The sequence below is a fragment of the Camelina sativa genome, chromosome 7 (genome assembly GCF_030686135.1).
Source record: "Camelina sativa cultivar CO46 ecotype springtype chromosome 7, ASM3068613v1".
Taxonomy (NCBI): domain Eukaryota; kingdom Viridiplantae; phylum Streptophyta; class Magnoliopsida; order Brassicales; family Brassicaceae; genus Camelina; species Camelina sativa.
The window spans coordinates 20,245,692-20,273,102 of record NC_141886.1 but is presented as its reverse complement, the minus strand read 5'-3'; the positions used below and the strand labels follow the sequence as shown (position 1 = coordinate 20,273,102).

Genomic DNA, 27,411 nt, shown 5'->3' with positions numbered 1-27,411 from the left:
GACCGAGTTGAGCTTATTCTCAATAACCGTTCCCATACTAAATCCCGATTTTTAGGGACAGGATCCCCATAAATAAAAGTAAGGTGAATTACTCGCCCGTTATAGACAGCCTCAACATCAATTATACGATTTGACTCAAATAAAATTGACACATCAAAAACATCTTTATTATAAAAGAGAGCCAACCCTCCACTACAACCAATAGGTTCCACAGTTGAGCACAATTGTTCTTATTATTATAAATTGTCACAATTGTTCTTATTATTATAAATTCATATACATTGAAAATTCTCTACTTCACAAGAGAGATCCCATTTGAGCAGTTTCGATTGTGCAGGTAACGTCTCTGTCTCTTCTACGTTTAAGTTTAGTTTAGTACTCCAATGAAAAAGTTTCGATCTTTGAATGAGTCAACTCGTGTACTGTAACTCCCCTTGTTTCCTGTAATCTTCTGAAATTGGGTCTTCTTCTTTAATTTATCATTTCTCGCCGGAAAAATCTCTCAATAGAGTTTCCTTGTATTTAACGGCGATGTGTTTATTAGTCCCCTCTTGAAAGCGACTGTGTCTGACTATTATTATATTAGTTTTAATTATGTAACAACAAAAAATGTGAAATTTACTGAGTCAAACATGTTTAAACAATGTGAAAGGTGAAGACTTTGATGATAAAAATCCAAACTTTGGGATCTGTTTCAAAGTCAATAAGCTCTCTCCTATTTATATGGGTGTTACTGTGTTGTATTGGTACTTTGTTGTTGTTTGGGTTTAATCTGAAGTATTTGACTTATGCTTGAAGTGTTGCAGGCGATTGTGTTGTTCATCTTGTTCTGGGTTTGGTTGTCTTGGATGGGAGGAAGTAGTTCGAAAGAGCCGACTAGAGGAGGAACTGATCGGAGGTATGAACGTAGTGTGTCTGGGAGCTCGTCTGCTTGGGGGGATTATGGAGACCAGAACAGCTCTTATCACACACCAAACCATCCATCTGCCTCTCCTGTCTCTTCCTCCTACAATTCCGGGAGACGAACTCCCAAGACTCTTGAGAGGAAGTATTCACGGATTGCTGATAACTACCGTTCAATTGATGAGGTTTGTATCACTGAATCCATCATTTTGTTTTTGTTTTTGTTTATCTCTTATTGTTGTTGTGTTGTTGGTTTGTGAATCTCTTCTCTTATATACAGGTTACCGCTGCTCTTTCACATGCCGGTTTGGAGTCCTCGAATCTGATTGTTGGTATTGATGTCACCAAGAGCAACGAATGGACAGGTTAGAGAAGTTATTATCTCAATGTTTTTAGTCTAGGTTGCTTTGGTCTCTGGTAGCTTACTCAGGTGATTTGATTCAGGGGCGAGATCATTTGGTAGGAAGAGCCTGCATTACATTGGAACAACCCCAAACCCTTACCAGCAAGCTATTTCCATCATCGGGAAGACTTTATCAGTTTTCGATGAGGATAATTTGATCCCCTGCTATGGATTTGGAGATGGTAATAACCGTAAAGAACCAGTCTTTTTTTCTTGTATAACTGTTGTTTAAGTCTGTGATTAGAGATGTTGAGATTGGCTTGTTTGTGCAGCTACTACCCATGATCAAGATGTCTTCAGTTTCAATCCAAATGATACATTTTGTAACGGATTTGAAGAAGTCCTTACGTGTTATAGAGAGATCGTTCCCCAGCTTCACCTCTCAGGTAGATTGAGATGAATTAGCCCTTTTATTCTGCCTGTCTTCTGAATCTTGCTCTACTTTTACCTTATATTTTGCCGGTTCTTTAACAGGTCCGACATCTTTTGCACCCATCATTGAAAGGGCCATGACAATTGTGGAAGAAAGTGGCGGCCAGTACCATGTTCTTCTCATTATCGCTGATGGTCAGGTAAAGTTTGGAACCATTTTTGTCTGGAGAAAGTTCTTGCATATGTACCTATATGTGTTTAGTTTTATCTTCATTCTCAGATATTTGTATAGTTACCTCTGGAGCTTTTATTCTGACAGGTGACAAGAAGTGTTGATACAGAGAACGGTGGATTCAGTCCACAAGAGCAGCGCACTATTGATGCTATTGTAAGAGCAAGGTAATAATAATATACTTTTTCTTTGCGGACAATCCAATTTCAAACCGCATCTTTCTCATATGTGATGGTTTCCATTGCAGTGAATATCCTTTGTCAATAGTTCTTGTTGGTGTTGGAGATGGTCCCTGGGACACCATGAGACAGTTTGATGACAACATCCCTGCTCGTACCTTTGACAATTTCCAGGTAACAATACCAACAAGCTTCTTCAATAGTGTAAGATATTTCCTGTCTCGTCCTGGCAGTTTAACAGGTTTTTTAGTTTCTTCATCATTTGAATCATTTCAGTTTGTGAATTTCACGGATATTATGTCAAAGAACATTGATCCAGCAAGAAAAGAGGCAGAATTTGCGCTCTCCGCCTTGATGGAGATCCCGTCTCAGTATAAAGCCACCCTTGAGCTAGGCTTACTCGGGTAAGTCAGTTCAGATACATTACTGCAGCATTTGTGAACTGATCTCAATAAATCACCAAGGTTTGTTCCTTGTTTCGAATTCGCAGACAAAGAACTGGACATAGTCCAAACAGGATTGCGCTTGCACCACCAACATATGCTACTCAAGCTATGCGCAACAGCCCAAGAACTTCCAGATCAACCAGTTTTAACAGACCATATGATGATAGTGGTATTTCCTCTGCAACACCTTCAACTGCTCGTAATGAGGGCCAGGTATGATTATACAAAGAAAGATAAAACTATGTATTGATCAATCTTTTTTCCTGCTATTCACATCTTTTTGGTTGGATTAACAGCAACAGGTTTGCCCCGTATGTCTAATGAGTCCAAAGAACATGGCTTTCAACTGTGGTCATCAGGTGCATTTCCACTCCTGAGTTACCTACCTCCTAAGGATCGCACATGAAACCAAATCATTTAACTGTCCGTTGTTTTTCTTATTTTGCTCTATCAGACTTGCTCAGAATGTGGGAAAGACCTCACTGTTTGCCCCATTTGCCGGAGCTCAATCTCCGTTCGTATCAAGCTTTATTAAGATAACTCTCTCAAGAACTGAAGGAACACCGCAGGTGATCTGAGATCTTTCACAGCCAACATTCACCAATGGTGGTGGAGATACTACCGGTGTCCCAACATTTGTGTTTACTTTGAGTGGAACAACCGTTGAATGATTTTTTCGATCAATCACGGCTCCTTTCAAAGTTATATTGTAGATAATCTGTTTGTGAGTTTTGCAATCTCATTGCACATGAAAATCAGACTGCTGATTCTCGCGTAAATAAAGTATTATCTTCCTTGCTCTGCTGTTACAAATTTTTACTGAAGATTTTAAAATCTTGAATGGTCCCATGAGTTCTGTACACATGTCTCAAACAACAGTATATACCTTTCTTGTCCGAAACCTCTTAGTCTTCAACACAGGAGCCCAAAGTGGTCCTGTTTTCACTGCCATAATTGACATCTTATGGATCGTATCAATTCTCTGTCGCTAAAAGATCCATAAATGATGTAACTGTCAACGAAAAAATGGCTAAAGGGACAAGAACTATTACATAGGTTTTTGTCAAAGTTATACCTTTGTACTGTTCATACTATCAGAAGATGTGATATACTTTTCTTGGTCTTCGTCCCCAGTACTGAACAAGATTGGAACTCAAGTCTTAATCAAAGATACCCCAAACTGAGTCTGCTATTCTTACTCTTCTTTTCAGGTTTACACTTATGGTTAGGTTAAGCGGTCCGGTTATCCTCTCCATCCATTCGTTTATTCGGTGAACCAGAGTAACTCTAGTGTTTGCCCTTCATCACGAAAAGTGTTACCACAGTGATAAGACGTGAAGATATTCAAATCTGAAAAAAAAAGATAAAGCCATGTTTAAAGTCTTTGAATAAGATTCCAGTCAGATTGCTCAACAATCTTCAGTTTCAGGGACCCTACTACTATTTTTATCACGCAAACCAAGAGACACACATCCTTTTGTGGTAAGTAAATACAATTCAAAGTACAGTTTTTCAACACAACAGCCATATTACCATGAATTTCCTAAGCGACATCTCTGCTCTGAATGAAGACATCATAGTTGAGCAGCTACTTCGTAGCCATGATCCAGATGGTCGCTGGCTTGATTCCGAAATGCTGCTTCAGGAAGTGGAAACCATCTTGAGTTTTGTTCTTCAAAATGATGTGAGCTCTCAGTCCAATTCTTTAAAGACTTGTCTTGATTCTTGCCAATAATTGTGCCGCTAAACTTTCAGGTTCCTAGACCGCTTATGACAGAGAATTGTATCACCAACGTTCAAGTTTTTGACTCGAAGGAAACACTACCATATGCTATCTCCAGAATCTCTGTTCAGGTAAAAAGATCATCCTTTCTTCTCAAAACAACCCTCCCTGGAAAATTCCTTGGAGCCGCAAATCATGAAACTCTTGCGATTGCAGATGCTTTGTCCTTGCATGGGGGAAAATAAGATCCAGACAAGAACAATGGCTTTGTTTGATCTTCTGAAAGAATACAGATGGGATGCAAAAGCTGTATTAGTACTTGGAGTCCTTGCTGCAACATTTGGAGGACTATTGCTACCAGTTCATCTAGCCTTCTGTGATCCCGTCGCAGCATCAATTGCAACACTCAACCAGTTGCCTGTTGAGAGAACCAAGTTCAGACCATGGTTAGAATCTCTGAGGTTGCTCGTTAAAGCAATGGTGGATGTAAGCAAATGCATAATTAAATTCGAAAGACTACCAATTAAACAAGTGCAGCTAGACAACAACATTGTGGGGAAAACCTTGTCTAATGTCTATTTAGCTACTTACCGGGTTGTCAAAAGTGCACTTGCATGCCTGCAGCAAATCCCTTATTTCAAGCAAACCCAGCAGGTCCATTATTTATTTTTCCACCCTTCTTCTATCTTCCTTCCAAAAAAAAAACAAATGGAAGAGCAGCAGAGAAATTGTTTTTAGCATATTAGCAGTCAACATCAAGTTTTCTCATGGCTAGGAATTCTCTGAAATAGGCAACAGAAACAAGGAAAGCAGCACAGGAACTTTCAACGGAGTCAAGAAGAGCAGTAGGGGAACTTTCTAGTTTGGGATATCAATTACTCAGCCTCCATACCCGCCTCAGCAAGCAGATAGAAGATTGCAGCACACAAATAGGTAACTTTCAAATGTTCTGATGTTAATTCCCAAAAGCAGAGCTTCTATTTAAAGCAAAACTCATCTCTGATGTTGCTTCTCCGTTGTTATGTCTAAAGAGGAAGAAATCAATCAAAAGCTTAGAAACATTAACACAGGCACTCATCAAGACAACCAAGACGTACTCCACCTACTTTTTTCTCTACAAGATGATTTACCACTTCAACAATACTCCAGACAAGTACAAAGAACTATCCTTTTTCTTTTTCCATGTTCTCCTTTCTTTCTTTCTTTTTCATGTCTCTTCTTTTACTTTACATAAAGAAGAAAATTCTTTATCATCCAATGACAGATAGCTATAACAGAGCTGAAAGAAAAGGTAATACTGCTGCTACTATCACAGCCACCAGTAGAACCACTTTTCTTCCTGCTTCAACAGTTATACGATCATCCATCCAACACCAACACAGAACAAAACTACGAAATCATATGGGTTCCGATACCATCCTACCAAAAATGGACAGACGAAGAGAAAGAAATCTTCGATTTCTACTCCAATTCCTTACCATGGATATCAGTAAGGCAACCATGGTTAATGAGCTCCACAATAGTCAACTTTTTCAAACGAGAATGGCATTACGGCAACGACGAAGCAATGGTGGTGGTGATGGATACTAACGGGGAGTTTGTGAACATGAATGCCATGGATATGGTGTTGATATGGGGTGTTCAAGCATATCCATTCTCAGTAACTAGAGAAGATGAGCTTTGGGAAGAACATGGATGGTCTATGCAGCTCTTGCTTGATGGCATTCACCCTGCATTTGAAACTTGGGTACACATTTCTCTAAGTATCAATCATTTCAACTTCTTATGATCAGAATTGTGACGAGACTCTAACGATTCAGGTGAAACAAGGAAGAGAGATTTGCATATTCGGAAGCGAGAACTTGGATTGGGTTGATGAGTTTGTGTCACTAGCAAGAAAGATTCAAAATCTAGGGTTCCAATTAGAACTTGTTTACCTGAGCAACGAGCGAACCAAAGCCATGGAAGAGAGCTCAATCTTGTTCAGTCCTACAGTACAACAACTCTTCTGGCTAAGATTAGAAAGCATCGAACGATCAAAAGTCAAGCGAATCGAATCGTCGAAACGACCTGATCGTGTTTTCGAAGAAGTTACGAAACTTCTCGACTTCGATTACGGTGAACACAAGGGTTGGGGGATCATCGGAAAGGGATCAGAAGCGGTGACTGTTGACGGAGAGAAGCTGACGGAGAGGATGAGGAAGATTGTGCGGTGGGGTGAGTACGCTAAGGGATTGGGTTTTACGGAGGCGATTGAAATCGCGGCGGAGAAGCCGTGTGAACTGAGTCACACGGTGGTTGTTCCGTTTGAAGAAGCGTTGACGGTGAGAGTTGTCACGTGCGAGAAATGTAAGCGGCCAATGAAGAAGTTTGTTGCGTATCAGTAACTCACAGCCCCGTCACTTTAACAATTACGCCCAGAAAATAATATGGTTTTAACTTTTTTCTTCTATATTGCTTCATTCCAGTAAAAATGTGAAATGGTGAACAAAAAGAGAGGCAAATGTGATATTTTCGGATAAAGGAGGTTGATTTGGAGATAATAATAAAGTAAAGAGAATGTTATAAAATTTACGGAATAGTATAGTTCTACTACAGTATATAATTAAAAAGTAAATGAAAAATTATAATTTGTACTTAATTATCATTAAAATTATTTCGTATTAGGGATGGACAAAAAAACCGAAATCCAAAAAACCGAACCGAACCAAACCGAAATAAATAGTTTGGTTTGGTTATGGTTAAGTCTAAAAATCTGTTTGGTTTTTATTTTAATTAACCATTTGTAAATTGGAAATACTATACTTTTGATACCTTGCTATGATTTTGATAATTTGTAATAAAAAAAAGGAAAAAATCAGTTGATATCATGATTTAAGTCTCTTCATTATTTAAATGTTAAATAATTCTTAATATATTATATAAGTAATGTATTGAAAAATAAAAGAAAAACAATTAAAAAAGCAACTATAATAAATATATCTTAACTGAAGAATATTTCATTCTAGATAGTTAGCACATGGAAATATATAGATAGCTATACATTTTATAATATTTTATATTTCATTTACTTAGTTTCATATTCTAAATTCAATCCATTTTGGCTACATGATAAAATGTTCAAATCCGTGAATCATATAAATTTGGTAATATCCTAAAAATAAAACAAAACATGTATTGAAGCGGTCATGTTTAGAAATCTCGATTTAACTTTTTGATTTATTTTTTAGATATATATATTATATTAAATAAAATATAATATTTGTGATTTCTTAGATTTTAATAAAATGTCTTTGCGTCGATGTGCAGTGCAAACAAATATTTAATAAATTAGATATAATATTTTCTATTTTAACAATATAAGCAATGTTGTATGTTAGTTTTAAAATATGTATGTTATTATTAAACGATTTAGGGATGCATATATTTTATCTTAGTTTTATAAATAAAATTAAGTTTTATAATTGTTCTAAATAGTTTATTATTGTTTCTTAAGATTTTTGAAACAATAAATGAAATCTGTTAAAATAATTTCAAAAATATTGAGCTATACAAAAATAAATCGGTTTATAAGATTTTTTCTTGTTCTAAAATATTGTTGAAAGATATTTATAATATATTTACATATCAATCCCTGAATCGGTACTTATTGAAAAACCAAGATTTTTTTTATTTTATAAGATTTTTGAGTTGAAAAATAAAAAGAAAAGAATTAATAAACACTAAAAAATAACTATATTAATATTTACATGAATTTGTTTTCTTTTAATAACTATATTAATAAAAAATCTATTTGCTGGTTACAACAAATTAATATTAAGAATCTGTTATTATATTTTGTATTAAAATACAGTCGCATTTTGTGTAATATACCACATAGGAGTAGGGTTATTTGTTTAGAAAATTGCTTTAAATAATATAGTAGAGATTATATAAATAGATGTATGTATCATAAACTGAGAAAAATACAACAGACAGAAGATTGGCGATACAGCAGAAAAATAAACAGTTGTTGACACTTAAGCATGTTTATTTACCAAATAATAAAACCTTATTATTTTTCTAATATCACAATTAGAACCTAATGCCATGATTATATAAGTTCAAAATCTAAACTTGCAACTTATATAATATGAAGTCATACATTGTCATAATATGTATTATTATATATATATATATATATATATATATATATCCTCATATAATTAAATTTATGAGTTTTATTACAACAACTGCATTATATGGAATGTTAGCTAGTTTTTTGTAAAAACTATGAAGAATCATAAACATATATAGTTTTCTTTGTTAAAGACATACACTATATATAGTCATATTCATTGTATATAGTAAATCATTTAAGGTAATACAATGTGTTAACTACACATATACACATATTAGTAAATTACAACACATCCATATAAAGCAAAATCCAGCTATTATATTGTTTTTGTTTTTTTTGTTAATATTTCATTACTTAATTAAAGATATACATTGAACGAAATAAAGAACAGAAATCCTAAAAAATTTATGTAAGTACGACTGAATTCTTCGGTTACATTTTTCCCTTTTCAAAGTTTTCTCCGATTTAAACGTTTGAAAAATCTGAACTTTTCAAAGCCAAACTAGATACCTGCTATAACCGACAGCTGAATAATCTATTTTTCCGTCAAACTTTTTCAAAGCCTATAGGTCTTAACACAAGCTTAGAAATCAATAAGAGAATATATATGTGTATATATAATATATGTTGAACACATAATAAGTCATTTGCACAAAAATAAGACATATTACCACAATATATGATTTGATTTTATATAAGTTGCAACTTTATATTTAAACTTAAAATATAATCATTGCATTTCATTATGTTATAATATATATGATATTATTAAAGATAATAATGTTCTATTATTTACTTAGTAAAGAAACATGTTTAAGCATCAACAAAGACACCGAAAAAAATGATCTTCTAAAGAATTATACATTAATTCGCCAATCTGACTTTTTAGTTCATTGAAATTATGCATTTAATCAATATTATTAAAAATATATACATTGTTTGATAAATTAAAATAACTCATTTTGAGTTTTCATGAATCTAATTTTTTTTTTCATATTAGTTTGATCTATTTTATCTAAAAACATATATAATATCAAATCATATATAACACGTAAAATCAAAGAAAGCTCAGTTTTCAAACATTCAAATCGGAAAAAGCAAAATGAAAAGAATACCCCAAACAGTTCAATATTTATTTACTGTTAAACTTAGAATTAGATTGTTGGAAGAGATGGAGTCACTTTTGGAACAAATCATATGTGCCCAATTAGTGCAAGTGTGGTCTATATATATATATATATATATATTTTTTTTTTTGGCAAAGACAAGTGTGGTCTATATAAGTAGTGATATATATATATATATCTTATAATTATATATATAACGCATACTAAGTATTTTGAAAAATAAATATACATTATCATAGCATATATATGACTTGGTGTTATATAAGTTATAAACTTAGTATTGAACTTAAAATATAATGTAAAATTATGTTCAAACTGTGATAGTACTCAAAAAATCTAATGTACAATTTGGTAAAAACCGTGTTTAAACGTCAATGAAGATACCGAAAAAGAAGTTGTCGAGACATTATACATTAATTTGTCAATCTAGTTTTTCTATTTACTGAAATTATGTGTTTAGTCAAATATTATTTTGCTAAGTAAAATAACTATTTTTTTTAGTTTGTCATCCTTACTGATATGATTTTTTTTTGGCAACATCATATATGTATGATATTCTACCTAAAAACCTATATATATATATATATATATATATACATATAGATAATTTCTTGAAATCTTTTATTCCATTCAGTGTGTGAAACAAAATGGATGAGACATATTTCTTGAAATTACTTTTAATACTTAAAACTTGAAAATTATCCAGATATGTATATAGTAATATTAGAGTGAAAATGTCATTTTGATACATAAAACTAAAAAAAATTCACGAAAATTGTATTTGCAAGATATATCTATACATACATTTTTGAAGTACATTTTGGGTTCTACCCTTATATTTGTACTTATTTAAAAACTTATTTACAAAGTTAATCTCTAAAAAATTTCCAAAAATAGCATTACTTCATATTTTGTTTTCTAAAAATATTACATACCATTCCAACTAAAAAAAATACAGCATAATCAATATGAAAACATAAACTATGATATATTACCTTCTATTGTGTATTGAATATATTCTATTTCTGAATCCTTTGCAAACAAAAAGAGGAAACGTGACATATGTCTCTGGAGGATGACATACTAAGTCTATGACACATAAGAAACGTGATAGACTACTTTGGTTCCTAAGATAAATAAAATTCTCGAAAAGAAAAAGGAGCAAATTAAAAAGAGGATTATACTCTCAAAAGAGGAGTAAATGAACTCTTAAAGAGGAGTAAATAGACTATTTAAGAAGAGCTAATAGACTCCCAGAGAGGAGCACATAGACTCCTCAAGAGGAGTAGAGAAACCGATTGATATGGTTAATATCGAAATCAGGTACCTGAATAAAAATCATTTATATAATGATTAAAGAGATCTTAATTAACCATGTTATTACGGAAAATATGGAACCAAAGACATACATGTCGACAATAAAATTGTATAGCGCAATGTGATTAATGAGGATCATAAATCTTTGCTTTGTGAGCATATAAAGATATATATTGGCCAATAAAAGAGGTAGTCAAGTCTATATAAACTCGTATAATAGACGAGTAATTTTTGGACTAGTGGTCCAAGCATCAAAAGGGTATAATGATATATAACAAAATGGTCTGTCGCGCCATGTTTTGTTAAAGTACCCTATATCAATCAAAATTGATGTTATACTATGACTTGAAATACATCTCATGGGATGCTTGAAGAGCTTATCCTGAAAAATATATGATATCATAATTATGTTCTCGAGAATTCATAACAGTGATGATTTTTGAACATCATCAAAAACTCTTGAAGAGTTATTTGGAAAAAAAGATCTTGGAAAGACAAAAATGTCTCCAGATATTCTAAACTAAACATCTATCAAAATAGATGTTATACTAATCACTTCTAAAGGAAGTCAAATATATATATATATATATATAGTCATATAAGATCATATATAAATGTTGACGAGCATTTATATATTTTATGAATTATGCATAGCATTTTCTACTAATCTTTCTGCAGCATATAACTCATTCTCTATGAGTAGATTTTGAGTATGAGTTAAAACATATCTTCTATTGCAAAGGTATGATTAACTTGGGCTTAATATATTTTGGAACCCCCAAGTTTAGTTTAGTTGGTTTTGTAGATGGAAGATTTATATCGGATCAGTACAAAGATATATCGCAAAACAACGACTTCGAGACATTTCAGTGATAGACTTTGGTCGTTGCTCGTTCAAGTCATGCCAAAATAATTGTGCTTCATATGCCATATCGAGAATCCTTAATGGCTCATATGATGCCCGAACGTCAACAAATAGTTATCTACCTAAGATTGGAGCCTCATAACATGTTGGCGAAGAACTTCGAACTGAGGGTTCGATCAGCATCAACTAGTTAATGTTTGTTGAGACCCATTAGCAAGAAGCAACCGAAAGGCAACAACAAGAAAAAGAAAGCTAGCCAAGAGCGACAAAACAAGACATATTCCTCTCTTACACTCAAGATTTCGAGAAGAATATGGAAGTTGATAGCCAGTCCATCAACTCAAGTAACAATGTAGCAGAGTTATTTACAAAGGTGCTTCTGACTTCCTCATTCAGAATACATCTTCAGAGATCAAAATTCATCTTTTGAAGATGATACTTCCAGGGGGAGAATATGATGATTCGTGTGGCTACACTCTTTTTCCCTTATCATGGTTTTTATCCCACTGGGGTTTTCCATGACAAGGTTTTTAACGAGGCAGCAAATAACACGCAAAATATCGATCTCAAAGAAGAATGTCAATGGTGAAGGTCTATCTCTCTTCAGAAGAATGAAGAAAATGATCGATATGGATCATCTACGAAAGATATGAAGAAAAGTAGACTCGTTTGTTCAAAGCAAAGAATGATCGATATGAGTCATCTATGAAACCTATAAAGAGAAAAAGACTCGTCTTTTCCAGGGAGGAGATTGTGTCAATGTATTATTTTTCCCTGGTATTTATCCTATATAGTTTTTCTATGATGTAGTTTTTAATAAAGCAGTACACAATAAATAAATGGTGATGGATAATCAAGGAAAATGTTATAAACTGGATAATAACACATGTGATTATCCATCACATTACTTCAACTCTAAGTAATTTTAATCTTATCTATATTTACCTTAGTCCCCAAGTTACTTGTACATTGTATGTACTTTAGCTTAGTCACCCAGTTATTGTACTATATATATATGTGGTCGATGAAGACAAGAAGTAATAACACAAGAAGAAGAGAAGAATTTCTTACCTCTCGTCTCTCTCATTCACACACATATACATATGTAAAATAATAATATTATATATATTTTCGTTATGTTTTATAACAATATGAAATAAGTGTGATTTACTACTATTCAATTTAGTTTCATTGCGTTTTAAAATCATAAAATAGTATTTATTTTTGCAATTAGAATAAACTCAATTGATAAGTTTGAAAGTGTGAGAACTTTATGATCTGAACAACGAATATAGATTTCTTCAAACTCTTCTTTTGATTAATAGAAAATCTGTTTACAAGTTTGTTCTAAACAATTTTCTATTCTCTCTAACTCTCTCTCTCTCAAGTTCTCTCTAAGTTCTTAACTCTCTTTTTCTTAAAGACTAAAACTTAGTAGCTAGATAATCTCTCTTGTTTGTGTCAAAGCTTCACCAAGCCTCAGCACCCCTATTTATAGAACTAGGCATTGACTATACAATAAGCAAACTACCTATTCTATTCCTAATAGGAATTTGGACAATTTTCTTTTTCTTTATGGATTAGGAAATTATTCTTTTTCTTCATGTTTACATTCCTATTGTAAACATGAAACTCCTTGATCTTCTAGATGCTTCTAGCACTTTCATGAATCCTACTGCTTGTGAATCCATTCGATACTCTGTTCCCATACAAGTACTCTGTTCTTCTTAAGTTTTGTTCAAACCTTGCATTTTCAATCTCCCCCTTTTTAACTTTGTGCTTCTCAAGCATTTGTTCACTAGCTTGTCCAAAAAACATCCTCAAGATTTTAAAGACTTACGATCAAAACCTTAATGTTAAAACAAGATCTTACATCCATAACCGAGTCAAACTCAAGTTCATCACCCAAAACACAACAAGTTTGTAGACAAGAGTAGACAAGAAAACAAAATGCTATTACTCCCCCAGAATTGTAGCTCCCCCAGAATTCATAGCTCCTCTTGACAAACTTCTCCCAGAATTATTACTCCCCCAGAATTCATAGCTCCTCTTGACAAACTTCTCCCCCTGCCTGAGAACACAAAATTTAAAAACAAACCTCAAAGCATCTTTGACAAGGGATGGTTCTGAATAAGCCTGTGAACTACATCAGTTAATCGCTGGAGTGCCTGAGCCGTATCAACCAATGCTCCATATGACATCACCTCATTTTCTTGACCAATCTGTGGCACTCGAATGCTACCCAACTGAATTACCTTGGAGTGTGAAGAAGATCCCTCATCCATTTGTCTTCGAACTGGCATAGGGTCTTCATTCTCAAGAAGCAATTTGTGCTTAACCGCATAAGCACGCCCAGTTCTAACATCTTTAGTGTAAAATTCAACAGCTACTTCTTCTTCTGCATCTGACCACTCAAGCGGACCTTCTTGAAACTTAAGTGTTTCAAAAATTGTTCTGGGAAATATTACACACCGAGTAGCATCGTTCCAACTCATATCCATAATTTGATCATAAATAAGTTGTCCTAGATCAAACCGAATTCCTCAAACAATCTTATACACAACTTGAGCACGTTTGACTGAAGCATGATTCCTATGAACAGAAGAAACCCAATTATAACCCGCCAACATTACAAGAGCAGCAACTTCTCTAGGTAAATCCTTAACTTTTAATTGACTCCAAGGCAACTTGTCTCAGCCACTTAGAACTTTCTGCAAGTTCATCTCTACTCAGCATATCTACAGTTGCATTGGCTTTCTTCTCATCATGAGACAATGATTCAAGATTAAACGCCTCATTAATAGCCCTAGGAGAAAACTCATACCAATGACCTCTAACAAACACTTGAATTCAATTCCTAGCTTCCTCTTTTGGCAGATTAGCATAAAACTCACAAACCACCTCTTTGACATACACAGACAGATCTTGTACCGAGCTATGCAACTCTAGATCCATAATCTTACTGATAATCCCTAATTCATCATGTTGAGAAAAATTCAGTTGTCTTTCTTCTGTAAACTTCCGAGAAAAGAACTCTGAGTACCTTGCTTGAGCAGCTTCAGACACAAAAACATTAGGCTGAAAACGAGTTCTAGCATGACCATTCTTGCTACTAAAATTTTCAGACTTCAATCGTTTAGACTTGGAACTAGATCCTTTCGCATAACCACCTTGTTTCCTTTTCCTTTGTTTCTTCGAATTTTGCTTGATTTGTTCTTGAACAGAAATTTCTTCGAAATCAAAATCCTCAGAGTCAAAGGCTATTTCCTTGCCCTTAAACTTTTCTTCCTCATTGATAGAATCTTCTTCTTCAAATTCGCCTACTTCTTGTGTCTTTTGATTAGTTGCTGAAACTCCATCACTCATCGATTGCGTTTGATCTTCTTCAGCATCACTCGATTCATCAATCAGCTGAGGTCGATTTGCATCACCATCATTCCGAGTCACACAAAGATTTCTTCTTCCTCACACCAACCCACTTCGATTTGTTTTCACCATCCTCCTCTCCGATCCCCTTTTTTTTTTTCTTTTTCGATATGTCACACTTCCTGCATAATCTGCATCACAGTATCCAACTAAACCTTTATTTGATCCTTTAGAATACCAAATCCCAAGATCAACAGTCCCTTTCACATACTTCAAATCCGTTTAACAGCTTCAAGATGTGATTCTTTTGGGTTCGACTGATATCTAGCACACATACCCACACTGAAACACAAATCAAGTCTACTTGCAGTAAGATATAGTAAACTACCTATCATTTCTCTGTACTGCTTGACATCCACATCCTTACCATCAATATCCTTTGACAGTTTTAATGAAGTGCTCATAGGTATTTTGGCTTCTTTACATTTATCCATCTGAAACTTCTTAAGAAGTTTTCTAGCATAAGTACTTTGTGAAATAAAGATTCCCTGATCAGATTGAGTAATTTGTAATCCAAAAAAATATTTAAGCTCGCCAACCAAACTCATCTCAAATTCTTGAGTCATACTACTCACAAACCGATCCACCAAGTCCTTAGAGGTACTTCCAAAAATAATGTCATCAACATAAATTTGCACCATCATGATATCATCATCTTGTTCTAAAATAAACAAGGTCTTGTCTACACTTCCTCTGATATAGCTCTTCTCCATAAGAAAACTAGTTAACCTTTCATACCAAGCTCTTGGAGCTTGCTTCAATCCATAAAGGGCTTTCTTTAATTTGTACACATATTCAGGTCTAACTGAATCTTCAAACCCTTTAGGTTGTTCAACATATACTTCTTCTTGCAAAATCCCATTCAAAAATGCACTTTTGACATCCATCTGATATACCTTGAAATTCAGAATACAAGCCACTCCCAAAAACAATCTTATTGACTCAAGTCTAGCTACTGGAGCAAAGGTTTCTTCAAAGTCCACTCCCTCAATCTGCGTGTATCCTTGTGCTACCAACCTAGCCTTATTACGAACCACAACTCCACTCTCATCGATCTTGTTCTTGAAAATCCATTTACTTCCAATGATATTCAGATCAATTGGTCTACGAACCAGCTCTCAAACATCATTACGCTCAAACTGTTCTGGTTCTTCTTCCATAGCAATAATCCAAAAATCATCTTGAACTGCTTCAATATGATTCTTTGGTTCAATCATTGACACAAAACACTCATAGAAAACTGTTTCTAGAATCGTAAAGTGACTTGTCATCTTCTTAAAATCAATTTTAACCCCTCTAGTCTTCATCTTCTTGTCCAAATCTCCAATAACATCAGAGATTGAATGATTCTTATGTACTTGCTGGAGTTCTTCTGGTTTTGGAACAAGTGCAGAACTGTTTGATTCAGAATGATCATCTTGTGTTTCACTAATACTTGCTGATTCTGCATCACTGTCTGAATCATCATCATCTCGTATAGCCACAGACTGATCATCAAAAACGACATTGACTGATTTCATAATAAGACCTGTACGTCTGTTGTATACTCTAAATGTTGTACTACTTTCAGCATAACCAAGAAACATGCCTTCATCACTTCTAAAATCAAATTTACCAAGATAGTCCTTGTCATTTAGAATATAACACTTGCAACCAAAAACATGAAAGTAGCTCAGATTTGGTGTCTTGCCTTTCCACAATTCATAAGGTGTTTTTGTCGTATCTTTTCGTACATAGACTCTGTTCACAATGTAACATGCGGTGTTTAATGCTTCAGCCCAAAATTTCTTCGGAACCTGATTTCCATGGATCATTACTCTTGCCATTTCCTGAAGAGTTCTATTTTTCCTTTCTACTACTTCGTTCTGTTGTGGAGTTCTTGGTGCCGAGAATTGATGTGTAATTCCATGTTGTTCATGAAATTTTTTCATAGCCTCATTTTGAAATTCTCCACCATGATCACTTCGTATTTTCTTGATTCCACCTCGTTCATTAAGCAATTGCAATGCCAAAATCTTGAAACTATCTACAGTATCTGACTTCTCACGGATAAACAGAAACCATGTGTATCTGGAATAATCATCAACTAGCACAAACACATACTTCTTTCCTACTAAGCTTTCGACCTGCATTGGTCCCATCAAATCCATGTGAATCAGGTCTAGAACTGACTTTGATTGAACATCAGGAACCTTTTTGTGTTGAATTTTAACTTGTTTTCCCTGGTTACAAGGTCCACACACCATGTTCTCTTCTCCTTTAAGCTTGGGTACTCCTCAAATAATTTCTTTGTTCACAAGAGTTGTAAGGTTTCTTATATTCATATGACCAAATCGTTGATGCCAGAGATCTATACTTCCCTGAGCATTGTACCATTTAATTGCATTTTTCTCCCACATGTAGCAATTGTTTCCTGATCTCACACCATACAACTTGACATTACCTGATTCATCCAGTGCTTTGCAATCCATTTTTGTGAATAAAACTGATAATCCTTCATCACATAATTGACTAATACTTATCAAATTAGCGCGTAATCCTTGGACTAGATAGACATTCACGAGTTGTGGAAGATCAGCATCACGTGTTGTACCTTTGCCTTGTATGAAACCATGACTCCCATCTCCAAATGTTATTGTGCCTCCTTTCAATTTCTTAATATTCTGTAGGTTGCTCTTGGTTCCAGTCATGTGTCTAGAACATCCACTATCAAAGAACCAAGGTTCAGAATCTTCTTGTTCTTCGGTAATCATAGCCATGTTGCATCCAAATCCAAATCCAGAAGCCACCGTTGATCCTGACTGATATAGATCCGCTTTCTTCATCCAAATCTGTCTCCTCACTCCATTCCACATAAATCTTCCTTGATGCCTCAAGTTATAAACCTTAGCCCAAAATTTGTAGCAATACCATTTATAGTGCCCAATTTTTCCACAAAAATAGCAGCTAAAAGGCTTATTGGAGGCAGTTATAGATACTTCATTCTCAGCATTATGTGTTTCAGCGGATACAAACTTGGTTATCTTTGGTTTAGCCTCTCTGTTTTCTGTAAAACCTAATCCTTTATGAGTTTTCTCAGTTCTCCCATAGCTCAAAATCTTGTCAAGTTGCTTTGTGCCTGCAAACATATGAATCTTCCTATGCTGCTGATCTAATTCATATTGTAATTCTGAAGATTTCTTCTTTTCTTTACACAACTCTTCTTCAAGCTTATCTGCTTTTGCAGACAGCACCAACTTTTCTTTCATTAGATCCAACGAGTCTAAGCAATCTTTTTCTCATCTACCAACTCATTCTGTAGAGCTATCACAAGTGCTTCAAGACGAAGTTTCTCCTTTATCAACCCTTGATTTTCTTTTCCTAGAGCGATAAGTGTCTCTCGTACTTCTTTATAATTTTGTACAATATCAAGAACCTCTTCACTGCTGCTATCATTATCTGAGTCATCTTCAATACTAATCATAGATTTCTCATTCCTACCCTTAGAATTACCCAAACAATCATCATGTGTATGTCCAGTACCCTTGCAGATTGTACATTTAGCATCACGTAGTCTGATCGTGGGACATTCACGGATAAAATGTCCAAATCCCTTACACTCATGACACTACATATCGGCTTTTTTATCTTCACCAGTTCTTTTAAACGAACTATTCTTCTTTTGACCTTGTCCTTGTTCTATCCTCCTTAACGCTCGATCAAATCTTCTCACAAGCAGACTCATAGTATTTTCTTCTCCTTGATCAGTTACGTCTTTGCTAACAGCTAGTGCTATCCCTTTTGGTTTCTTAATTCCATTAAGTTCCATCTCATGTGCTTGGAGCATTCCAACTACTTCACCATAGCTGAGACTGTCTAAGTCATGAGACACAGCTAAAGCTGTCTTGTACCCCATGAATCTTGAAGGAAGACACCTTAAAAACTTTTTGACTAACTTATGATCCGTATAAGTTTTTCCAAGTGTTAAGGCTTCTTGTGCTAGAGCACTTAACTTTGAACTAAAGTCTGAAATTGATTCATGTTCCTCCATCCTTAGATTCTCGATTCTGGAAGCCAACATGTCTTTTCTCGAGCTTTGTACTTTTGTAGTACCTTCGTAATGAATCTGGAGAATATCCCATGCCTCCTTAGCAGTTTCACATCCCTGAATTAATTTGAATTGTTTCCTCCCAACACTGCAATGAATAGCGCTTAAGGCTCGTGAATTATACTTAGATCTCTTTTGTTCTTCGTCGGTCCAGTCGGCCTCGGGTTTGGGTATACGCTTGCCTGATTCATCCTTGATCATCGGTTCTTCCCACTTTTTGAGAACAGTCTTCCAAGCAAGACGATCTATACCTCCTATTATAGATTTGATCCTCGACTTCCAAAATCCATAGTTTCCATCGTCCAAGACAACTTTATTGTTGTTGATCAGATCTCCGTAGCTCTCCATCTTGTGCGCAGAATCTCACATGTAGTATTCTGAACAAGTGTTGCTCTGATACCAATTGAAAGTGTGAGAACTTTATGATCTAAACAACGAATATAGATTTCTTCAAACTCTTTTTTTGATTAATAGAAAATCTGTTTACAAGTTTGTTCTAAACAATTTTCTATTCTCTCTAACTCTCTCTCTCAAGCTCTCTCTCTCAAGCTCTCTCTAAAACTTAGTAACTAGATAATCTCTCTTGTTTGTGCCAAAGCTTCACCAAGCCTCAGCACCCCTATTTATAGAACTAGGCATTGGCTATACAATAATCAAACTACCTATTCTATTCCTAATAGGAATTTGGACAATTTTCTTTTTCTTTATGGATTAAGAAATTATTTTTTTTCTTCATGTTTACATTCCTATTGTAAACATGAAACTCCTTGATCTTCTAGATACTTCTAGCACTTTCATGAATCCTTCTGCTTGTGAATCCATTCGATACTCTGTTCTTCTTAAGTTTTGTTCAAACCTTGCATTTTTAAAGTTATCACGAATCCAAATTTGGAAATGAGTTCAAACCGCTCTTTTAACATAGAGATTTCTAATTCCTCAAAACAATCTAGGATTTAAATCGTTACATTGATACAATTAATCTAGTAGTCTAGTAATAATGTTTAAATTATAAAAACCGGTTTTCAAAAAAGTCACAATTCTAGATCCGTATATAGGTAAGGCACGATCCGGATCCGGTTATCCTTGATTTTCCAGGACAAAGACACGTGGCATTTACTCGAGACAAATCCAATCTGGAATTGTAAACACACACTTAGTTGTGTGTATCTTTCCGCACTAGATCTCTACCCCGTACCACCACCACCATCATCATCATCCCCCGATCTGCGACCCTTCTCTGTTCTGAGAAACGACGACGAGAAGAAGAAGAAGAAGAAGAAACTTATACGGCGAAAGAATATTTAGCAGACGACTACAACAATGGTGAAGGTTTTGACCTATTTTGGCATGACATTGGCAGCTTTCGCCTTTTGGCAATCCATGGACAAAGTTCATGTTTGGATCGCTCTTCATCAAGACGAGAAGGTTTTTTTCGATTCTCTCTCCTTCTCTCTCTCTCTCTCTCTGTGAAATCTGAAAACCTTTTTGGATTCGCTTGCATGAAATCTTTTCCATTTTGAGCTCTTATGTGACACCGAATTTAGGAATTTAGGTCAAACCCTAGACTGATGTGTGTTTCTCGATTTTTAAGAAATGGGTTATTTTGTGTTCGTTTCTCATTTTGTTGGAGATACAAAGTACAAAATAGCCATGGAGTAATTGGTTTTTGTTCAGTGTGTTAGTGTTCTTCACTATCTGCAATTGTTGTTATAGCGTTACCATGATTAGCCCTTTCTATGACTCAAATGCTTAGATTATGGAATGTTGGATTATAGAAGCTTCAAGCTTTACTTGCACAGATTGTGATAAGGGATAAGAAACAGCTCACCGATATGTTCTCCTCTCTAGCCAAACATTAGTAGTTGTTTTCGGAAGCGTTACCATGATTAGATTATGAAATCTTGGGTCATGGAGATGAACAGTTTCATTTGGCCTAGGGGTTTCGTTAGACGCCTTGTTAAGATGTCATGATTTTAGAAGCTAAGCTAAGCCTAACTTTTGTTTGATATGATTGATTCAATTCGTGATTGTTTTTGCTGTCAAAGCACAAAGTAGAGACTGTGATTAGGGAAATGAAAAAAACAGCTCACTGATATGTTTTCTTCTTGGAATTAAGTAGTAAGTAGTAGTGATAGGATAATAAAACCGTAATTATGTGCAGCAAGAAAGATTGGAGAAGGAAGCGGAGGTAAGGCGGGTCAGGGCAGAGCTGCTGCGGAAAGCTAGAGAGGAGGATCCTCTTGCCTGATCAATTCAGTTCACTTCTTCCTGCACATTTTTTCTTTTTACTGTTATGGACCGAAATTGAGTTTGCATAAAATGACATTACCATATATGCTTTTGAATGTGGTGGGATGATGATGAATAATGGCGTTTTTTCTTGTTCTTCTCAACTAATGAAATACTTCAAATGGGGAAGTATCAGCATTTTGTTCTGGTTTTTGTTTTCCTCTAACTTGTGTACTGTAACTATGTGTCATGGATTCATGTTCATGTACAAGTCAAGCAGATTTCAGATGCCTGATGACAGCCAAGTTTGAGCTTGGTAACAACTAGTAATTACTAATTAGTAAGAATGTGAATCATAAAACAAGCATATCACCCTCCATCAGTTTGCATTAGAGCAAAAAACTAGACCAGTTACAATTCATCGATACCAATGTAACTGAACGGAACCAGAGGAGACAAAAAAAGAAAAATCAAAAGAGAGAATAGGAAATGAGTTAATGGCCTATTCTCATACTCCACTTTTCTTATACAATAGAAAGAAAAAATAAAGTTTCAAGGTTGTTCAGAAATGCTGAGCTTTGAGTTGGGACTTGGTGCTGATTCTTATGCACCCGCATTGGCATTCTTTTCCTCATTTGCGCTCTTCTGTGCTTGCATCAGTTTCCTCCTACATAACAGAAGCAAACAACAAAAAATCTTCATTTTAACAGTACAAAATCGGAATATTATGCTCTTGCCTCATTATGAGAATGACTTACCTCTTGTAAGAGATATAGTTCTCTATCTCTGGTTTCTGCTCAGGCTTAAAAGCTAACCATTTTTCATTTGGACATAAACCATCAAATGTTCCTAGATCTGTGCATCAATAAGATTGAGATTAAATTACTAAACAAATTTGCATAACAAACATAAACTAAGAGTTTAGTAAAGGTCGAACCTTGAAGCAAAATATTTGGTTCTTCTTCATAGCACTTCAGTTTCCAGAGAACAACACCATTTTCTTCCAACATGATTGGTTCAGTTCTACGTGCATCACATATAAGCATTGCTGCAAATAGATTTCATCATGTTAAAGAAACAAAAAATCTACTTGAAGATTTGTTAGACAATTAACAAAAAGGGTTTAGACTTACTTCCAGATGTCATGCCCTTTGCCTCCACCATTTCTTCATGAGCCTTTTTAGCTTCATCTCTAATTTGAGACATAATTAAGTTATGCTCTTCAATGGACAAAGGAGCTCTGTTTTTCTCCATAATGGATTTGGCAACATCATCTTGCGTCTTCAGTTTGAACTGCTTCTCCTATAAGACAAAACGAGCTTTTAAGCAGAAAGAGTTTAAAATTTAAACCAGCTTTTGCAGATTTACAAAATACCTTTTCCTTTGCAGCTGCAGCCCTTTGTTTAGCTTCTTTGTCCTTTGCTTTCCACTCTGCACTCTGGTTGTTAATGCAATTCCTCATTGCGCTGGAAAATATTCACAAATACGTTAACTCATAACGAAGCATAAGCTACAAGAAAAGTTGATATTGGCATATAAAGATTCACATACAATGTGCTAAGTGATTCATCACATAAGAAATTGAGAAGCTTGAGCCTTCTTGATGCATCCATCTTCTCGTACTCAGCAATACCCGCTACAAAAGTTTCAGGTGGGAACTCATCACTCGAAACTTCTGACTGCAATAGGATCTCTCCAATAGCAGTGAACCAACTGCTGTCAGTCGCACTGAGAGACAAAGACCTGCAATCAATTCAAATGCATCAGAAACAGAAGCAGAAAACAAACATATGTGTACTTTTGAGCACAGTTGAAAATGACTCATACATCTCTCTATCCTGTGATATTAAATCCAACAATTGGATCATCATCGGGATAATAGAAGAGTATTGTTGTCTCCTTGTGTTACGACCACATAAGAACAGTTCACGGACAACAGTTTCAGCTTGTCCTTCCTTCAAATCAAGAGCCTATTAGGAAATTCACAATGAAACAGATTATGAGTAAACAACTATAGAACATAAGTTAGTAATGAAGCAATAGAGATCAATTACCATACCTTTCCAAAGGCTGAGCAAAACTCAAAAAGCTGGAATACATTTCCCGCTTCTTCAGTTGGTATTAAAATGCCTGACACAGAAGTCAAGCTTATACCCTGGGGAAGTTGAGCCTCAAATTGTATCTCCTCCTCTTCCAGTGCTTTATTGCTCTTGCCTATCACTTTCTTCTTCTCCTTGGTAATATCTGTTTCATAACCGTAAAAATCAGTAGCCTCTCCTTTTTATAAGACAAGTAGACAACTTCCAAAACACAAATTCTCACCAGCTCCTTTAAAATCTTTCTCAAGTACAGAATCACTGTTGTCACTACTGTCTTCCATAGAAGCAAAATCCTGCAGAAACCATATTAATCAAGTACACATAATAAAATTTGGAAGCTAAAGATCACAAAAACCAAAATTTGTGTCATTGTATACAGTACCAGTTTTGGCTTCTTCTGATAAGCAAAGTTATCAGGCCCCTCAGCTTCAAGAAGCTCAGAGACTGAAGCTAATCCACTGGCTTTAGCTTTGTGTGTCAATATCCCAGTGGGATTTAGCCCTCGTTTCTTCCTGTAAAATCCTCACAACCATTTTTAAAAAGCTCTCTTTTAATTCAAAAGCTCAATCTCAAAGACATGTAATTTACCTGCAAAAACTGCAATTGCAGATGCCTCTGCACTGAGGACATATCCAACCTTCCAGCTTTGCTACTTCTTCTGCACTCTCACCATACCTATGATTCAATATCAAAAAACACACACATAATAAGAACACATAACCTCAGGAACATCTGATGATACAAGAAAACATAAAATACAAAACAAACCTGTTTATTAAACACTTATGACAAAAATTAATGGTACATTGCTTGTCCTTCTTCATGCCCTTGCACGACGCAACAAAGTCCATCGTCTTCTGTCGACACTGCAAACAAAACAAGCCAACATTTGAATCTTAAAAAAAAAAGAAACTTTAATATCATATACTTAACAAGATCAAGTCTTTAGCCACAACAAACAAAACCAAGTCTTTCGCCACAACAAACAAACTCAATTCTAAAACGAGAAACAAACTCAAGTCTTTAACCACAGCAAACAAACCCAAGTCTAAAGCCTCAAACAAAACCAAGTCTTTAGCCAACAAAATCAAATCTTTAACCATAAAGGAAAAAAAAAAATCAAGTCTTTAGAATAACCAACGAAAAACACACAAAATTTGAGAGAAATCGTAGAGTTGGTCTTGCTGTTTTCACCTGGTGACAGGTTTTGCCATTACTTGAATCATAGATCCTTCCTCCGATGACTCGTACACCGGGATTGGTGGTGCGCCTCGATTGTTTCTCACCCTTGATAGCCATAACAACGGGGAAAGTAAAGGTGAAAAAGGTTCGAAATTTGAGGAACAATTGAGAGTCTGAATAACAAAATCGATGCAGAAGAAGGATTTGAAAAAAAACCAAAGAAGCTCAATCTGGAGAGCAATGGAGCAACTATACGAAAATTTGGGAAATTGGAATAGAGAAGATGAGAAAACCAAAAGTTAAGGAGTGGTGTGGGAATCTGAAAGGGTTTTTTCCCTCTTCTTTAATTGGGCTAAAATTTCAAATAGAGGGAAAAACATATATTTAAGAGGTAGAAGAAACGAAAATGGACTGTTTTAGGGTGTGAATAGTAACAGGCATGGACAAACAAATTCGTTTCCAGATTTGATCCACAAATGGCTACGGTCCAATTCTATTTATCTGTAAAAGCGGTTTGTAGTTGATGTGCTGCAGTTTTATCTCTGATTTCTTTGGACTATACCGCTGTGAATAATGTTTGATGAATAATAAATAAAAGACAGTCTAATTCCTAGATGGATTTGTCTGCCCCAATCGTTGCAGCCATTCATACCCTAATATTATTTTTCTTCGGTTTGTTGGATTTCAATCTCTTTTAGAATCTCCATCATCTCTGTTTTTTGTATACATGTTATTTTCTTTTGTAACACGCTACTTTCTCAACATTACACGTGATAGCAGAAGATCTCTCTTTAACATGTTGTTTTCTTGTATTATATATTATTTATTTATGAAGAGTACATGTGATTTCTTTCAAAAACATAAATTTTAATGTTAAAAAACACATTATTTCTTCAAATGATATACTTTTTCAGTATGATATGAATTTTTTAATTAAATGCTATGTTTTTCATGAGTAACAATAAGTTGTTGTATTTTTGTATATTGTTCGAGGGCAGTTTCGATTCTTTCCCTCTCTAAAAAAATTAGTTACCTATATTTTCTGGTACATGGTCACAAGTAACACGTGATAGCATAAGATCTCTTTCTTTAACACGTTGTTTTCTTGTATTACACGTTATATATTTATTAAAATTACATGTAATTTCTTCCGAAAACATCTTTTAATGTTAAAAACAAATTGTTTCTCCAAATGATATGCCTTTTTCAGTATGATATGATTTTTTTATTAAATATTATTTTTTACAAATAACAATAAGATGTTGTATCTTTGTATTTTGTTTGAAGGCAGTTTTGATTTTTTCCCTCTCTCAAAAAAATTAGTTACCTATATTTTCTGACACATGGTCATTTTCTTAATTTTGTTTGAATCTATAGTTATCTACTAATATTGCCCCTTAATTTATGATGATTATTTTTTGTTTCATTCGTAAGCGTTAAAATATGTTCAATGTTTACAAGGAGTTGTCATAGTATATGAAAAATGAATCTACATGATGTTATTCTTTAAAATTAGAGTAATTCTCACAAATACCACCTAAACAAGTTGTCTTTAAATTTAGTACATCATCTGTAAAGTTCCATCCGGAACCTACAAGGCGCAACAAAAAAAAATTAAAAAGGTGACCGTGAGGAGAGAGAGATATTTCGTGTCTTGCAGTAGACAAACTAAGACACTCATAGACTTTCTTTTACTTCTCTCTTGCTTATTTGTCACCATTTCATTGCTCAATTTTAAAACAAAAATAATTAATTAAATTAAATAATAGTATTATATTAAAATATTAATAAAATTAATATAGTATCTCAATTTTGAAGGGTTAATAGATGGTGATGCCCTTAGTCTTCCAATCTATGCTTGGAATTGAGAAATAAACAAAAAAAACATCACTTTTCATCGATACACAGAAAACAATTTGTAAGAATCAAAACGCGTGAGTTCGCCCTAGCCGCTCTCTGGCACAAATCCTGACATCTCTTCCCTTGGCGGCGTCGGTTCCGATCGGCATCGCTGGGCCACTGATCTTTCATCTTTGTCTCTTCTCCTCTCTTCAAAGCTTGTTCTGGTCCTCTTTTAGTCCCTTCGAAGTTTCTCTGAGATCCACAATTCCGACCTTGGTCAAGCGTCAGCTTCAGGCCCCCTTCTCCCTCCCTTCCTGCCGTACCTCCATGGTCGTTGCAATCCCAGCCGTACCTCCATGGTCGTTGAGTCTCTGCTCTTGGTTAGTACATCTCGAGTATCACATACCGATTCTCCTTTCCTGCAGTTTTAAGGATTATCAATACCCAATCACATACACATCATAGGTTCGAACCCAGCTCTTTTATCATGACTGTTATTTGATGATTCGCGAACCAACTCCTAGAACATATATTCAAGTCGCATCTCATCGGTTCACTAGTAAAAGCTTGAAGAGGAATGGCATTATGATCCTGTCTCTACGGAGCGGTGATTACCATATCCTCTTCAACTTTACAGCTCTGTTTCTTCTAAACCCCAAATCCTTACAAGCAACCTTCTGCAACATCCATTGTATTATCTATGCAAGAAACGATTTGGAGAAGAACAACATAAGGTGTGTTTCAAACCCAATTCTTATTAAGTCCAGGTCTGATCCAAATTATTGTTTGCCAAACCTTAGTACATGGTGGGATCAAGATTACAAACTCTTTGGCCGAAGACTCCATCTGAGTTGTAATT

The 27,411-nt window shown here is 34.9% G+C and overlaps 4 protein-coding genes and 1 long non-coding RNA gene across 14 annotated transcripts; 3 read left to right on the top strand and 2 right to left on the bottom strand.

Annotated features, from left to right (window-relative positions):
• The first annotated feature begins 132 nt into the window (after positions 1–132).
• Positions 133–3,332, top strand: LOC104701391 (E3 ubiquitin-protein ligase RGLG5). 4 transcript variants are annotated; one of them, XM_010417067.3, is made up of 12 exons: positions 133–337; positions 807–1,088; positions 1,184–1,268; positions 1,348–1,488; positions 1,579–1,692; positions 1,781–1,878; positions 1,998–2,077; positions 2,158–2,263; positions 2,366–2,493; positions 2,580–2,748; positions 2,832–2,894; positions 2,990–3,332. In XM_010417067.3, exons 2-12 carry the CDS (start codon positions 849–851, stop codon positions 3,068–3,070), a joined length of 1,305 nt encoding a protein of 434 aa, XP_010415369.1. In that variant the 5' UTR covers positions 133–337; positions 807–848; the 3' UTR covers positions 3,071–3,332. The 4 variants fall into 4 exon arrangements, with proteins under 4 accessions (XP_010415369.1, XP_010415370.1, XP_019083231.1 ...); XM_010417068.3 differs by having other exon boundaries at positions 799–1,088; XM_019227686.2 differs by lacking the exon at positions 133–337 and adding an exon at positions 349–443 and having other exon boundaries at positions 799–1,088.
• Positions 3,333–3,481: 149 nt separating this feature from the next.
• On the bottom strand, positions 3,482–6,521 carry LOC109125642 (uncharacterized). 6 transcript variants are annotated; one of them, XR_015562158.1, is made up of 5 exons: positions 6,196–6,335; positions 5,737–6,000; positions 4,850–5,283; positions 4,069–4,676; positions 3,482–3,885 (listed from the first exon to the last, which is right to left on the bottom strand). It is a non-coding gene; the product is annotated as an uncharacterized LOC109125642 (long non-coding RNA). The 6 variants fall into 6 exon arrangements; XR_015562157.1 differs by lacking the exon at positions 3,482–3,885 and having other exon boundaries at positions 3,887–4,676; XR_015562160.1 differs by lacking the exon at positions 3,482–3,885 and having other exon boundaries at positions 3,887–4,676; positions 4,850–4,948.
• On the top strand, positions 4,007–6,828 carry LOC104701390 (protein SIEVE ELEMENT OCCLUSION C). Of its 2 annotated transcripts, XM_087458954.1 has the most exons (7): positions 4,007–4,219; positions 4,291–4,389; positions 4,475–4,912; positions 5,050–5,191; positions 5,290–5,411; positions 5,523–6,005; positions 6,079–6,828. In XM_087458954.1, the coding sequence occupies exons 1-7, from the start codon at positions 4,070–4,072 to the stop codon at positions 6,643–6,645; spliced, it is 2,001 nt and encodes a 666-aa protein (XP_087315080.1). In that variant the 5' UTR covers positions 4,007–4,069; the 3' UTR covers positions 6,646–6,828. The 2 variants fall into 2 exon arrangements, with proteins under 2 accessions (XP_087315080.1, XP_087315081.1); XM_087458955.1 differs by lacking the exon at positions 4,007–4,219 and having other exon boundaries at positions 4,353–4,389; positions 4,552–4,912.
• A 13,457-nt stretch (positions 6,829–20,285) lies between these two features.
• LOC104701389 (uncharacterized) lies at positions 20,286–21,627 on the top strand. Its single transcript, XM_019227684.2, has 2 exons — positions 20,286–20,625; positions 21,362–21,627. The coding sequence occupies exons 1-2, from the start codon at positions 20,521–20,523 to the stop codon at positions 21,446–21,448; spliced, it is 192 nt and encodes a 63-aa protein (XP_019083229.1). The 5' UTR covers positions 20,286–20,520; the 3' UTR covers positions 21,449–21,627.
• Positions 21,628–21,782: 155 nt separating this feature from the next.
• LOC104701386 (uncharacterized) lies at positions 21,783–25,402 on the bottom strand. The gene is made up of 13 exons (XM_010417063.3): positions 24,723–25,402; positions 24,297–24,394; positions 24,117–24,203; positions 23,911–24,040; positions 23,752–23,821; positions 23,489–23,673; positions 23,257–23,399; positions 22,981–23,172; positions 22,805–22,895; positions 22,563–22,731; positions 22,367–22,477; positions 22,188–22,284; positions 21,783–22,096 (listed from the first exon to the last, which is right to left on the bottom strand). The coding sequence occupies exons 1-13, from the start codon at positions 24,825–24,827 to the stop codon at positions 22,033–22,035; spliced, it is 1,542 nt and encodes a 513-aa protein (XP_010415365.2). The 5' UTR covers positions 24,828–25,402; the 3' UTR covers positions 21,783–22,032.
• Between the last annotated feature and the right edge of the window lie 2,009 nt (positions 25,403–27,411).

Coding starts and splice junctions, on each gene's coding strand:
- LOC104701390 (XM_087458954.1), top strand. CDS start 4,070: ATGAATTTCCTAAGCGACATCTCTGCTCTGAATGAAGACATCATAGTT. Junction 4,220..4,290: donor GTTTTGTTCTTCAAAATGAT/GTGAGCTCTCAG, acceptor CTAAACTTTCAG/GTTCCTAGACCGCTTATGAC. Junction 4,913..5,049: donor ATTTCAAGCAAACCCAGCAG/GTCCATTATTTA, acceptor TCTCTGAAATAG/GCAACAGAAACAAGGAAAGC.
- LOC104701389 (XM_019227684.2), top strand. CDS start 20,521: ATGGTGAAGGTTTTGACCTATTTTGGCATGACATTGGCAGCTTTCGCC. Junction 20,626..21,361: donor CTCTTCATCAAGACGAGAAG/GTTTTTTTCGAT, acceptor AATTATGTGCAG/CAAGAAAGATTGGAGAAGGA.
- LOC104701391 (XM_010417065.3), top strand. CDS start 789: ATGCTTGAAGTGTTGCAGGCGATTGTGTTGTTCATCTTGTTCTGGGTT. Junction 2,749..2,831: donor CTGCTCGTAATGAGGGCCAG/GTATGATTATAC, acceptor TTGGATTAACAG/CAACAGGTTTGCCCCGTATG. Junction 2,895..2,989: donor CTTTCAACTGTGGTCATCAG/GTGCATTTCCAC, acceptor TTGCTCTATCAG/ACTTGCTCAGAATGTGGGAA.
- LOC104701386 (XM_010417063.3), bottom strand. CDS start 24,827: ATGGCTATCAAGGGTGAGAAACAATCGAGGCGCACCACCAATCCCGGT. Junction 23,173..23,256: donor ATATCACAGGATAGAGAGAT/GTATGAGTCATT, acceptor AATTGATTGCAG/GTCTTTGTCTCTCAGTGCGA. Junction 22,097..22,187: donor AACTATATCTCTTACAAGAG/GTAAGTCATTCT, acceptor TCTGTTATGTAG/GAGGAAACTGATGCAAGCAC.